The sequence below is a fragment of the Poecilia latipinna genome, unplaced genomic scaffold, assembly GCF_001443285.1.
Source record: "Poecilia latipinna isolate Pla-1442-1.1 unplaced genomic scaffold, P_latipinna-1.0 Scaffold1179, whole genome shotgun sequence".
In the NCBI taxonomy this organism is placed as follows: domain Eukaryota; kingdom Metazoa; phylum Chordata; class Actinopteri; order Cyprinodontiformes; family Poeciliidae; genus Poecilia; species Poecilia latipinna.
In genome coordinates this window covers 23,021-37,815 of record NW_015113795.1, presented here as the reverse complement: position 1 = coordinate 37,815, position 14,795 = coordinate 23,021, and the positions used below count along the sequence as shown (strand labels likewise).

Below are 14,795 nucleotides of genomic sequence, written 5' to 3'. Positions count from 1 at the left end.
CTTTGTCTTGAAATGTGAATGATAAAGTTGTGTTACGTAAACTTTGTTCCCTCTGGACTCGACTAAAAGCTGTTGAGCGTTTGTTAGCAGACACAGATGTTACACTGTAAGTATGCTTCGTACCTTCCTCTCTCCATCAGAGACACTTGCCAATCAATAGTGTCATTAGTCATCACTTGGGCCTGAGGAAAAGTCCCCCAGCTGATGCAGCAGCAGTTTAGATGGAAGAAGGAGGACACATCACGGCCAATACTCATCCTGACAAGAGTTTAATGACTGACTGTGTGCTGCTCGGGGAGATACTTCAGACTGGCTGTGTGTGTGTGTGTGTGTGTGTGTGTGTGTGTTTTGCTTCGGATGAGAACAAGGAGGGAAAGTACACATTTCTCCATCTCACCTTCAAGCATACTTGATAGCTCGTTCCTTTTCTCCAACACACACATTTCTACTTTCCTCCCTTTAACATCAGTTGCCGTTCCATTTTTGTCGTCCACTTCTTCATCTCTTGTATTCACTCTTTACTTTTAAAAATGAAAAGAAAATGTAACTCTATTTCAGTTACAAATGTATTTATAACTCTATGCTGACTTTATTAGCACAGAGGACTGAGCAAGGAAATCATAAGATCTTATATTTTCTACCTACTCCTTATCAAACAGGTAATGTAAAATTACATGTCAATATGGCATGATAATTTGTTTGAATTTTTTCTTGTTTTTACTTTTTGTCTGTTTGAAATAAAAAAACGTTATTGTGACAAACAATAATGTTGTTTGGAGTCCATTTTCAAGCAATATCTTGGTAATGGCATAATAATGCAACTGGATCAATAAACTTTAATTTCTAACAAACATTTGACACTGGAAATGGAAGATATTTTATATTTCTAGAATAAATAAACAAATACAAAAAAACTGAAACAACAAATAAAATGAACACTGAAGTCTCTGTAAACAAAATTTTAAAAAGCAGTTAGTCAAATGGAAATTATCTAGCTTTTTTTAATTTGTCATGTGATTAATGGATTTGTTGCTCATTGTGACATGCTGAGGTTGAACTGGATTTTATTTAGGGGTATTGGGTTAATGATAGCTAAATGTAAAAAGCTTTTCAGATTTAGAAAAATCTTGGAAAACATTATTTTCCTTTTATGTCTCAGTTTTAAGCTACTCTGTTGGTCTGTCACATAAAATCCCAATATAATACATTCAAAAATGTCCTAATTTTACAAAATGTAAAAAAAAAAGGTTTAGAATTCTTCTAGAGAGAAAACTTTCATAAATCATTTACATATGAATGATAATTATTTCAAAAACAAACTTTAATGCTCAAACACTTGTCATTTCTAAGTCCAGTCCGGTCAGATCTGCTGCCTTTCTCTCCCTCCTCAATTCCCTTTTCCTGTTTTCCTAACACCTGATGGCAATGCCCTCTCAGATTCATCTTTCCTCTAACCACCAGCAGCGGTTCCCACCTTCAACCTTTTCTTGTCCTCGGCCTCCTTCCACCTACATGAGCTTCAAGAAGCTTGTTAGCATCAGGGCCAATTAAGCAGGCAGCTGCTGAAGACACCGGGGTGTTACGCTTCTGCATTCACTGGAAGCTCCTCCACAACATGCAGCTTTGGCCTGCACACTCCCTGGCTTTCATCAAGCTTCCTTAAACATATGTCAGTGGTAAATTTTCAAGGTTACAGCAACTGCTCTTATTGAACTGAAATTTTTACTTTAAGATTTACATATTTGGAATGTTAGTGTTAAATGAATTGAAATATGCCAGATGTTTGATTATTTGTTATTAGAAGACATAAAAATATGTGGAGACATTTAGGTTCCACTTGTCATGTGTTTTAAAACACAGAATTATCTTCATGTAAATGTTTCAATCTTTTCAAAACAAATCTTTAAAAAAATGTATGAAAATCAATGTTCTCTTCAGATTTTGAAAATATCTGAAATGATAAAAAAAAATAATAATAACTGGATGTGTTTTTATTGAGGTTTTTTTCAATCAAGGCACAAGGAAAGAGATGAGACAAAGATGAAGGCAGGAGGACAGCAGTGTGCCACATCCCACACCCTCTGGAGAGGCAAATGACCTTAAGGGAGAGACGAGACTGACAGCTCAATAATGACAAAAGAAAGACTGTGATGAAAGAGAGATCATAGAAGGAGAAGATGTGAGCTAAAAAAAAAGATCAGTGAAGAGGACGTGTGAGACAAGGGGACAAAGTTAGGAAAGAAGAGATTGTTTCTTGGCAAAAACAAAACATTTTACCTAAAGTGGAATACTACTTTCCACGGGTGAAGCAGGGTCGGTCCGCTTCATCCGCGACCCGACCCCGGATGAAGCGGAAGAAAATGGATGGATGGATGGATTGTTATTGTATTGTATCCAAATTTTTTCTGAATTCCAGGTATTACAAAATCCATGCATCCTCTCATCTAAAAAACTGTCAAACTAAATAGTTAAACAGGAAATTTACAAAGTTAGTTAAAATATTCATCTGTTCCTGGACACACACACACACGCACAGACACACACACGCATACACAAACACGCAGAAGACGTGTTTGTGTCCAAACCTAGCCTAATTGAGCTCCTCTGCCTTCTCTATGTGGACCTGCTCTCATCTGATTAAATACACTGTTTAGTCAGAAACAAATAATCAGAGCCAGGAGGAGGGTCTTAGCACTGTCAATCATGCTCATGAATGTTATGCTCCCTACCTCCAGTTGCTTCACAGCAACAGAGGCTCTCATGAATGGCAACAATAAGAAGCATGGACACCAATGATGGCAGAAAAAAAGTTTTCCTGAAACTGGAAGTTGCTTCTCCGCTTTCAGCACATTTAGCAGCATGAATACAAGGGTCATGACAGCGCTAAGACCATCCTCCTGGCTCTGATTGGTTGTTTTAGACCAGGAGCGGTTTTAAGTTTTAAGTCCATGATTTGGACTTAAAACCATGGTTTTAAATCTAACGTCTCAGTGTATGTGTGGGGTACCCGGAAAGACCCCACATATCCACATGGAGAACATGCAAACTCTATGCCATAAGTCCTCATGCTTTTTCCTGCATGGTAACAGTGCTAGATACTGCACCAACATGAAGATGAAGAAAAATATATTTATGCTAATTCACACTTTTGCTAATCTCTTAAAATCTAATAGGCATTTTGTGTTTTCTCAAAGTGGTTTTTGTACAGATAAAGAATAACAGCACATGGATTTAAGAGTGAATGGTAGTTATTCATAGAGTTAAAATATCCTCAGATACAAGCTTCAATTTCATACATCTTATTGCTAGTTCTTTTCTCGGCCAGTGTTTTGTCCACATAGTTTTTGCAGCAGTCTTCTCTGCTAGAACATTAATGCTAACTGGGTTTCAGAAAGATGCTAAACTGATCTGACAAAAGTCAACAAAAACTCACTTGGGTTTGTTGTTTCCATTCAATTTGGCTCATATAGCTACAAATTATTCAGTAGATCTACGTGTCACTTCTGCTGATATTTGTGTGTGAAGTTTTCTGCAGCAGCATGCTAACACTAGAGTGCGTCTTCTGTGTTTTGATATGACTCTTTGATGATCCCCCTTGTCAAATGTTTACTTGCTGTTCCAATGAATCATATGAGAGGATAAAACTTGGAAGAAAAGTTGTTTACCTGTTTCATAAACTTGGTGCTTTGCTTTGAATATCATACTTTTTAACCTCTAGTGTTATGGCTGCTTGCAGAGCTCAAGGTTTCTCCCACACAGCTGTCAGCCTGAGGGGAAACTGAGCCCTGGCTGAGCAGGTCACATGACACAGACATAAAGGAAGCAGCCAAAAATGTATTTCTTTAACAGCTTTTTCACTGTTTATGAAGTACACAGGGTAAACAAAGCCTTGAACTGCTTGTGACAAACATGTTATTTCTGCCATTCTATCTGTGTACTGTGTATTAAGTCAAGGTACCCAAGCTAGCACGCTAAACTGAGCCATAACACTAGGCTTTATGAACAATAAACCATATAAGATCAGATTATATGGTTAAATGGATATACTCAATTATGATAAAAAAATTAATGTCTCACCTTGAGGAACTTGTACAGGAGGAAAGTAAACCAGTTGGTTAGCATCTTTTCAGCAACAGACTCCGTTCTAACATGAAAGAAAAGAGCAAAACAAGAAGTGATAAGATCAAGGTTTTGTTTCTGGACATATACAACAGCCTTTGGTGAGTTTCCAGATATGATAATGAAACATATTCTGAATGGTTTTTATAAAAATAATTATTTTTAAGTAAAAGAAAATCACAACAAATAACAATCCAAAAGGCAATGCGAGGTTGGAAAGGTAAAATGTGATCTAAGAAATTTCTTGCAAATGTATCATAATGTGCCAGTAAGCAGAACGTATGGCATATTTTTTTTTTAATTTGTGTGGTATTTTATTATTTAATTGTCCTTAACATCCTCAAAGCCACAGAGCCATTCACACCATAGTGTCTGTTTTTACTCAACAGTGTTAAGCGAGGAGCTTTAAAGATCAAGCATTTTTCTTTAAATTTTAAACTGAATATATCAAGTGTTTGTGTTTGCAGCTAAAATGTTTATGAGCCAAAAAATATTTGCTAAAATATCTCTAAAAAAACTTTGAAACTAAAGACATACTAATTTAAACTGAACAGATGATTCTAACAAAACTGACATCCTATGTAAAGTTTGCCAGTAAAACTTGTACAGAAGGAAAGTAAACCAGTGTAGTTTAAGCCATTCAAATCTCTCCTTTCTCACCTCCTGAGCAGCAGTTTGGGGTGATTTTTGCTCTCCAGGTTTCTGTCTATCAGATCAGACAGCAGTTGTTTCAGGACCCCTGTGGCGTACTCCATCTCCCCCTGCAGGGCCGTCATGATCAGAGATGCCACGTTGCCTCGATCCCGCATAGAAAACGACCTGGCAACGCATCAGAACAGCCCACACGCTTTAATGGCCTTTTGTTGTCTTCCACTGGAAGCTTTCTTCTTATAAATTCAAAAGTGCACAATTAATCTAAAGGTTTTGTTTTAAATATTAATGCTTATTTAATCTTATTTAAATGGTGCACAAAGAGGAATTTTCCAGCTAATTTAGCATTGCTGAATTGTTAATGTTTGCAACTTTTTTCATCATAAATTTAGTCTTTTGTGGTCTAATTAATGACCAAACACAACCATTACTGTTTGTAATGTTGTAGGGCTTTTTTAATAACAGTAATATCCAATGTAACAAGCAATTAAATGTGCAACTACCAAGTTTATTTCCCTAAAAAGAATCTTACATTTGTTTAAATGCATAAAAATACACAACAAATTATTTATATGAATTAAACCAATGAAAAAAGACCTTTGAGCCTCAAGTGTACGTATGAATGTCAGCAGGAAGTGCTTCTTGGTCAACAGCTGGCCAAACAGCGTGAGTGCCTTCTCAACATTGGCTTGGACCTGAATAAAAGCACAGTGACAGATGGACAGCATGACAACAGCGTCTAATGGAAGTAAAATGACATTTTCCATCTATAAACCTGTTCCTGTTCTTTTATTAGGCTGATTTGACGGCCCAGGCCTTTAAAGATTCAAACCTCCTGGTCCATTTTATGTCTGAGCTCCTTTTGAATCAATCTCAGAGTGAGAGAGCCTATTTCTAACCTGTTGGTATCATACCATACAAAAGCTTTTGTCTTTTGCTGTTTTTTTTTTTTTTTTTTTTGGTCACAGTTTAATTTTCCACACATCAAGCACATTTTGATAACCTGGATAACTGGACTTAAAGTGGAAATCTTAAAATGACAAATTAATTTATAAAGGGGAAACAAATCGATCCTAACCAACCTGAGCTGTTATGAAAATGATATTAACCTTAAACCTTCTGACTGGTTCTGGCATCTGTAGTGGCAAAAACTTCCACCAAGCATCTGTGATAACAGGCAGGGACTATTTGCTCTGGAGGAGTTCTGGTCTGCTTCTCTTAAAGACTTGTCTTAATTCAGCAAAACTAGCGGAGTTTCAAGTTATACTATACTGAAGAATAATAGTGCAACAAACAAACAAATATAGCCTACTATTTTAAGGCACAACAAAATATTTTCATGAAAGAAATGTAAAGAAGACTAGATTTTTTTAAAGAGTTTTTTAAAAAAATGACTGGAGGAAGACTAACACATGCAAACAAACACATCAGAAAGCAGGCATTTCTTTAGCTTGTGCCGAGATCCAATACTGTCTTGTTAAACACCAAGCTGCGGCTGATTGACTACTGCTCCTCCTGCTGTGCTGCTGTGTGATGTGTTTGATGTCAAACGATTTTAGCAGACAATCTAACACGATTGTCTGCTTGACATCAGGGGGGCGAAAGCCTTGGACCTTTCTCCAGTTGAAAAATCAATGAAACAAGAATTTTTAATTGTTGCCTTTGCCAGAGAGCCACGTGCATTTAAACCATCTGGCCTGTCTGCGTGTCTGTCTGTAATGTACTGAAAGGATTTCATTTTAAATTTGCTCAGATCAACTTAAATTTCAACTCAGTTGTTTAGCTGGAGGCCCTTTAATGAAATGTTTAAAGCTCTAAAGCCTAAAGGGATCATTTACAACTTTTGAAGCAGAGTTCTGAAAAAGATTGAGAGCAGTTAATATCTTGCTTTTAACAAAACATTCTTTTAGTATTCACATTTGCATTTAACATAAATTGAAGTTGAACAGACAGTAGATGGAAATGGTTCTTCAGGGTTCCTTTCTCCATATGTTAGTCAAGTTCACAGTACAGTAGGTTGGCTCAGTCTAAGCTCTCATTTCAACACAAAACATGTCTGATTCATAACAGTAATATCCAATATAACAAGCAATTAAATATGCAACTACAAGATACAATTCCCTAAAATGAATCCGTTAAACTCAGTTAGCAGGGCTACTAAAATTTCTCAAGGTATTCGTCGGATGAAGGTCTGAGGTTTGGGGGTACTTCAGTTTAGGAGGCATTAAACACGGGTCTGGGCACAGAGGTGAGGTTTCATACAACAGCAACCAAAGTGCATTAAATAAAGAGCATGTGAGGTCATGACAGCCATGGGCTGACAGAAAGAACAAAGACAACATAAGCCTCTTTCAAGCTGCTGCATCTGAACACCTGAACAGACCAGGTCTGACTCGGAAAGTCATCCACTGATTGGATGAAACTGGTGTGGATGGTCAGATAGTTTTGATGCACCATGCTCAACAGATGCCCTCCAGAGTTACAGCAGGTGAATTTCCACTAACATTTTTTTAAAGGCGTATTTCGAAGCATCGCATTAGAAAATGTTGAAGGAAATGACAAAATTCAAAATTACTTCAACTTCGCAAAAACATTTTTATAGTTGCTTGAGGTGGTTTTTGGCTTTTCTGAAAAAATAGTTAACACACCAAAGAGGGAAATGAAAACATTTGCTGAATAAGTTCTGAAGTAGCAAACTGGCCACAGTCCAAACTTCCAGAACGGAGGGGAGGGCAGTTTGCCTGGGGTGGCCAGCAAGAGGCACTCTTGGCTGGGATGAAAGTGTTAAAATGCTCCCATATACTGGTGGGTCAATGTCTTACCAGTGGTAAGAAACTGAAAGTTTTATACGTACAAACCTCCTGGTCAGACGTCTCTCTCCATTTTTCTGAGATTTGTGGTCTAGGCAACCTCTACACCTTGTTTTATTACAATTATATACAGTGTAAATTTTTGACATAATGACGCTTACATAATTAAATGACACGCTTTGCATAGCCGGGGTTATTTGCTCCAAACCAGTCAAGGGAATCAAGCCTAACTTGCACTTTATTTTTTGTGACATTTTGAAACATTGGCTCAACATGACAATTGGAAGCCTAGGTACAATCAACAGCCCTGAAGACAAACCTCATTTAAAAAAATGCTGAACTATTTCTAAGTATCTATCTGGCCTAGTCTCCACCTGAAAAGCATTTCTGTCAAACTCAGAGAGAAGCAGGAAATTGAGAGCAATGTAAACAGGAAGGCACATCAGTGCCTGGCAGGATTATATGTGTGTCAGAGTTGGTGACAGAGGTGCACCCTGCTTGTTCCCCTGGCTGGCACCTGTCACTACTTATCAACAACACACTAAACCCCATGAAGATGCCCTCCTTCACTACTCTAATTCTTCCTCTCACTCTCATTCTTATTATTTTTATACATCCTTCAAGTCTCATATTGAATTTATCCAATCCTTCGCTGGTGAGTATCTTTTTAACTTTGACACACCCTAACACTTATTCCCTTTTCATTCATTTTCCCCCACTTGTGCTTTCTGTTCCGCCTCTCTTCAGACATGCCATAATAAAGTGTCTGGACCTCTCTGTAAAGTGCTAAATGAGATTCCCAGGGCCTCTGAGGGGGAAGCTGAGAGTGATGTGCCTGAGAGTAAAAAAAAAAAAAAAAAAGACTGAGATAAGGCAAAGATAGAAGAGGGATGCATGTACATACTGCACTGAGTTTTCACCTGATTTTAAGGCTGATTCCAGCTTTATGTCCACATATGTGAGGACATTTGGGTCTCCTGTCAATGTGTGCGCGGTTTGTCTGCTCAACTTAGGATAGAGAGCAGCCACACAGAGCAATAAAGAGAAGAGCACTGGTTTATCCAGGCCATTGGATTATACGGTCAAGCCTGGGGGGAAATACAGAGGGACAAAGAATAAAGTCTAGACGCAGCAATAAAACAAGGGAGCACCCTTTTGCTCAATGCCTACCTGACCTTTAAATTAAAAGGTGCACTCATGCTTTAGGGACTTTGGTTAATGGCCGATCATGTCTGTGGTTGACATCTTGATCTGTTTTGAAGGCTGTAATTTGGTTTTGTACAGTTTCTCTTACTTTTGACTAATAACACTCATAAGGAGTAAAGAATTGAAGCATTTGAGAGGTGTCTTTGAGTGGCTCATGTGAATAAATGAGACTTTACAGCTTACCAGACAGAGAAAGCACCCACCTGATGTGAAGAGTACGGGTAAGAAACGGGAGTAGGACATTTTTGTCTTTTTAGCAATTCATCCTTTTGTACTTTAGGCTGCTTCGTATCCAAACTTTTCGGGGACGACAATGAAGTCACCAAGAAGAGGACATTTCTACGACATTACCACAAAATTCTGTCAAACTGCTTTAAGTGTGTGTGCAGCTGAGGTGCCTGTTGAGGAGTATTCTACACATGCCAAGTATTATAGTAACAGCACTTTGCCACTACTCAAAAAAATCCAGTTGTGATCTTACCATATTGATCACAATATGGACCAAATTAATTATACAGAAACATATGAAGTTCAAGTTGTAAGCCCAGTAAAACAACAGCAGAATCAATAAAACAATCCACCTCACTGAGGCGGGAAAATCTGTTGACTTGCTAACATGCCCAAAATATGTATATTTTATACGTGCTATAAGCAAACGGACAACCTCCCTTGGTGTTTTATGTTGCCTTCTAAGTCTGGTCAACTTTTTTTCTCTGGTTGTTTCTTACTCTATTCTTGCCCAGTTGGGCTGCAAAACAAATGGGGGCTTGTCCAGTGAGAATGTTAATTTTGTAACTAGCTTAAACAATATATCTATTATAGCATTTGCTTAGCCCGTGATCAAATTGTTAAGTTATGAGGAAACAGACTAACGTGGCCCTGACCCCTTCCTTTAATTGGGCAGTTAGTTTAATATTGTTGGGTAACAAATCATGTTAGCATTGTCTCACCTTAAATACACCATATTAGATCAACTTCATTATGATTCTAGTTAAGGTGAGACGAAATTAGTTGCATTTTCTAGATATGCTGGAAAACAATGAGTCATTAAGTGGGTGCGATGTGGTGTTGTTCAAGTTTATTACAGGTTTTCTTCTTTAATGTCATTTCATCTGCATTTGGTGTCATTTTGTTTAAATAAAGCTAAAGCTGAATCACGAAGAATGAATAGAAAAGGTAAAAAAAAGACAGCTCAAAGACCACCCAGAGAGCTTCCCTTTCAAAAGAAAATCCACTGTCTGGATTAGAGTGATTAAATTAAGCTGTTAAAGGTCAAACAAATTATCCTTTTACTCCAAAAAGTCAGCGCTCCAATCAAAGCCAACGGAGCAGGACCAGATTCTACATCTTAATGATTCTGCTGATTACAAACTTGGCTTTATTTTATTTATTTTTTTAGGTCTGAGGGAGAGCAGTATTTGGAGACATACTATTAATTCTACTTCCACTGGTCTGGGTGGTGAAAAGTCTGTAGATATCAGCTTCACCATCTTCATTCTGCTGTGCTCAGAAGGTGGATGCAAAAATTCAATTAGAAACTCAGCAGTGATGTATAATGCAGGCAGCAGTCAAATAACCCAGACTCTTAATTTCCCTCTGTACTACCTTCATTTTTCTATTTCTTAAGCATTTTTTTTGCTTGTGATTTTTTATAGGATTTTATTTAAATGAATCACAAGTTTATAACTCTATCTAAAATAAAAAAAATAAAATAAAAAAAAACTGAAGAAAATTTTCCTCTGAGACTCGACTAAAGATGACACCAGGGCTCTTGAAAAGTTATTTGCATTGAATGTGATGGGGATAAACACATAAAAGGCAAAGTAGGTCATGTGATTGCTTTGAGGTAAACGACATCTTGGGCTCTTTTTAGTGTCAGACTTTTTTCAAAAACCTGCCTTTGATGAAGCCCATCATGGGATGATGGAAAAGGAATTAAGCGGAAAAGCCAGAGGGACACTTTAAGAGTATTAAAAACAACTTCAGAAACACTTAAAGGCAGTGTTAGTGGATTAGTATTGGCTGCTAGCTTTAGGTTCTGTTAAGTTGATTGTTAGTTTGTTTCAGTATGAAATTTGGCCGATGGTGTACTGACCCGTACCTCCATCTCCTTAAGCACAGGATGATCCTCAATTCCAGGGAACAGGACTCTCATTGCGTATGTGCGATAGTCCAAGAAGGGAATCCCTGCGCCGTCCAGTTCCTGGGTCAGTTCGTGGATGTCTGTCTGGAGCTCAGCGAAAGCTGCACAACAAAAAACGGCAGATGGATAAAAATGGAGTACTAGAGGTTCAGTTTTAACTTTATTTGTTCTTAAACTCTGGTAAGGTACCACTGGTGGTACCTGGACTGCCTTCAGTACTACTAAGGAGAAACTCACCATCTGCAAGATAATAAAGTAGATCTAATTGTGATGTAGAGCTGCTCAACACCAACAGCTGAAAGGATGAGTTGCTATACCATATTGAGTTTTCCTTCATTAATAGATGTACTGTGATTAACTGCTCATTTTATTTATTTATTTTTTGTATAATTTTATTTAATATCAAAATAATAACAAAAACAGAGTGACATATTACATAATGAAAGGATAATAAAATCGCTGAGCTAACAAAAAAAATAGAAAACAGAGGTATGGTGTTGCAGAGAATGAGTATCATTAACTGTGTGTGCGTGTGTGTATATATGAGAGTGTGTGGGCAGAAATGGTAATATGAATGACATTATGAGTATGTAGAGCAATAAAAAAAAGAAAAACAGAACACAAGAAACAAACCAACAAAAACAAAACAAAAAAAGAAAAAGCAACAATAAATATATAAATATATATCTTAATACTAGCAATAAGAATAACATATCAAGAAATTATGAAATACAGGTAAATATAGACATATGACAGATCCATTAATGGAATTGATGAATGAATTTATACTGAGTGAAATTTGTTGTACAGGAACTACATGAAATGATGAGGGAGAGACGATGCTGACAAAGGAAAAAGGAGGAAGAGCAAGGCAGGGTGAAAACAGTGATCACAGTACATAGATGATGTTATTTAAAGTATATATGAGAATCATATAAAATCTATTTTATTTTCTATTGAAATGTGTTCAATGAGTGAATTTTTCCAATGTGTCACACTGATGGTAATCCTTGTTTTCCGATTCATAGCAATTGTTTTCTTAGCAATGATTAAAGCTATAAGAAGTTGTTTAGTAATTGGGAAATCATTAATGTTGTTGGTAGTGTCTCCCAGTAAACAAAGAGAAGCATGGGATGAGACAGCCAAACCTGCTGGAAAGGAATGTAATTACTATTTTTGTTTTTTATTTCCATGTGTTTGACATCATCAGAAATCTTAAAATCCACACTTTCAAAAGCTGTAAGGAGCTCAAAGCGCTCCTGGGAGGACTTGTTCCTGCTTTGGTCGTGACCAGTCACATACTTAGCCTTCATGCTAACTACAATTAGTAATGCAAGCTAATCACTTATTTCTCTGCATTCTGTACATTAAATCAATACAATAAACTTACGTAGCACTGAGTGTTAGTGATTTCACAAGACACAGATCATAAGAACAATTATAAACTGTTTTATTGTTTTTACTGCAGCTATCATTTAATTTCATATACAAGGTTGGCCTGTTGGAATTTTTTCTGCTCCTACTTTTTCTAAATGCTTCCAAAGAAGAAGGGTGGTGATAAGAGATATTGAGTCAGAATGACTCATTTACTGACATTTCAATCTAACCTGGCTCTTCCTCAGAATATTTTTAAAGGCATTTGTCGTCGTTAGTCGACAGTAGTTAGACAGGAAGAAAGGCAGAGAGAGAAAGGGAAGATATGCAGCAAAAGAATAGAACTGGGGACAACAAATAAAGAAATGAATGTCAGCAAAGATGAAGAACAAGGTTCAGAAGGACGCTTAATGAGGTAGAAACATAAAAGAATGAGTGGATGGATCATAAAAAATTATCACATGATCGATTCAGAAAGAATTTCATGTGTTTAACAAAGGAACATATGTAATTTACACATCTGTGAATATATGACTGCAAGATGTGGCAAAAATATGCACATCTTTTGGTTTCTAGAGGTCTATTACAATGTAAATTGTTAAATTTAATTCTCACATGTAAATAATCCAAGCTATTTACTCTGAAAACATATTTGTATTAACTTCAGTTTTCCATAAGAGCATGCAGAAATGTTGAAGTTACATCTAAAAAAGGAAATATCTTTCAATAACAGCAATCTCTGCAAAGGTCTATAAAAAAAGACAGGAAAAAAATGGAAGTGGGAAACGAAAGTCTCTGAAATGAACAAGAAATGATGGCTCAGGTGGAGAGAAGAGGCAAAAGCAAGAGACAGAAAAACCAAGTTCCTGAAAAGGAAAGTCAATTAATTGCATGACTGGATAATTATTAAAGAGAGCAACGGATGAGTTTTCATGCATAATTTCCTCCAGCTGTTATTGGACTGTTTGGTCCACCAGAGAGACGAAAGAAATGAGAAGAAGTTATGATAAAGGAGGAGTGAAGTTTAAAAAAAGCAGAAAAGAAAATAGGAAAGCGAGATTAGGATTTTACAGACATGAGAGTGGCAAACACAGAAAAAGGTCTGGAAATGGAATATTACCGAGAAGAACGGAAGTTGTTTTTCTTTTTAGAGAATAACTGCTTGAAAAATATATAATGAAAGAGGGAACAACAGCAAAACCTGTCCAAAGAACAAGAAGTGAATACAAGGAAAAGAAAAAGCATGGAAGCAGCAAACATGAAGGTCTAAATTAATATTTCCTTTGTTTAACCCACAGACAGATTATGAAGAAAAGAAAGAAAAAAAAACTGTTAAACATTCTCTAAGAACATAGCCAATCTGACTGATTGGATAATTACAAACTAATTAATGTTGTGGCAGCCAGGCATCCATGTGATTCTGAACTAAACTTGGCTTGTTACACCGTCCTTAATTTTTTGAAGACCGAACTTTCCATAAATCCAAGCTTTGGCTTTAGCCAAAACATTCCTGGTGCCTCATATTTACAGGCGTACTAGAAATACACAAGTACTAAAGTTCTGTCCGGAAACTTTGTATGTTAAAAAATTAGTGACTTGATTGCATTAAATTTTTTTAATTCATTCATGAAAATTAAACCGTTAAAATCCCGGCCTTTGTCAATTTATGTAAAAAGGTAACAGCAAATTAGGCAAACAATGCTCTAATCCTAAAATTGTTTTTTAAATTTTAGATTTTTTAAAATCCTTTTGGATTAGTTTTCTTCTTTACCAGTTTCTATTTCACAGCTTATGATAAATTAGTCCACCATGACTTCTAAAGTGTAAGTATCCATTAACAGCAGACTATAGATAAAGGTATATGCTGTGATGCCTACTTTACATGGATGACTGAACCAAGCATCCTGCTTCTTCTCTCTGCAGATTTTTTAGAGCACAACCAAACACACACACACGCCACACACCTCACCATTAGCTATCACACGCATGGTGGACCGCCCACTTCATCTGCTACTCCGCCCACACGCGCCTCTTCCTCTCTGTGGGCCAGATGGGCGTGCAGCAGGCGGGGCGGAGTGCTTTGGGATGGGTGGGAATAGGCCCATGCTTCATCTCCTGCACAAAACTGGCTGTTGATTCATACATTTCATGTTTTTCATGACATCTTAAACTGAGGCACTCCAATGAGGTCAGGACACTTTCAGGGAAATGTCACCTCTGTCAGGGTATGTGGAAGTGTTGCTCTGAAAAATGAAGGGCTTTGACTCAAAACCTCTGACCGCTTTTGTTTGACACGTCTGGCTGCTGTTAGAATTATGGCTCTGTGTCAAGACTGAGGTGTGATCATGTTAGAACTTTGTGCCGTGGCTTTGTGTGCTTGTGGCATTAACCTGTAAACACCTAAAGTGGCTCACACTCACACCTGACTCTGAACCCATCCAATCACTGAACAGATGCTTAGATCAGATAAAGGTGTGGATGGGCCAAAACTT

At 37.1% G+C, this 14,795-nt stretch overlaps 1 protein-coding gene across 2 annotated transcripts in view; it reads right to left on the bottom strand.

The window, feature by feature from the left end:
• LOC106960373 (plexin-A1) overlaps nucleotides 1-14,795 on the bottom strand; it is a 52,217-nt gene that overhangs the window by 15,626 nt on the left and 21,796 nt on the right. Inside the window, exons 3-6 of one of the 2 annotated variants that reach the window (XM_015053446.1) lie at nucleotides 10,882-11,030; nucleotides 5,368-5,465; nucleotides 4,780-4,938; nucleotides 4,078-4,144 (exon numbers count right to left, since the gene is read on the bottom strand). In XM_015053446.1, the coding sequence (XP_014908932.1) occupies nucleotides 4,078-4,144; nucleotides 4,780-4,938; nucleotides 5,368-5,465; nucleotides 10,882-11,030 (473 nt within the window). The remainder of the gene's footprint in view (nucleotides 1-4,077; nucleotides 4,145-4,779; nucleotides 4,939-5,367; nucleotides 5,466-10,881; nucleotides 11,031-14,795) is intronic. The other variant, XM_015053447.1, reaches the window with a different exon arrangement.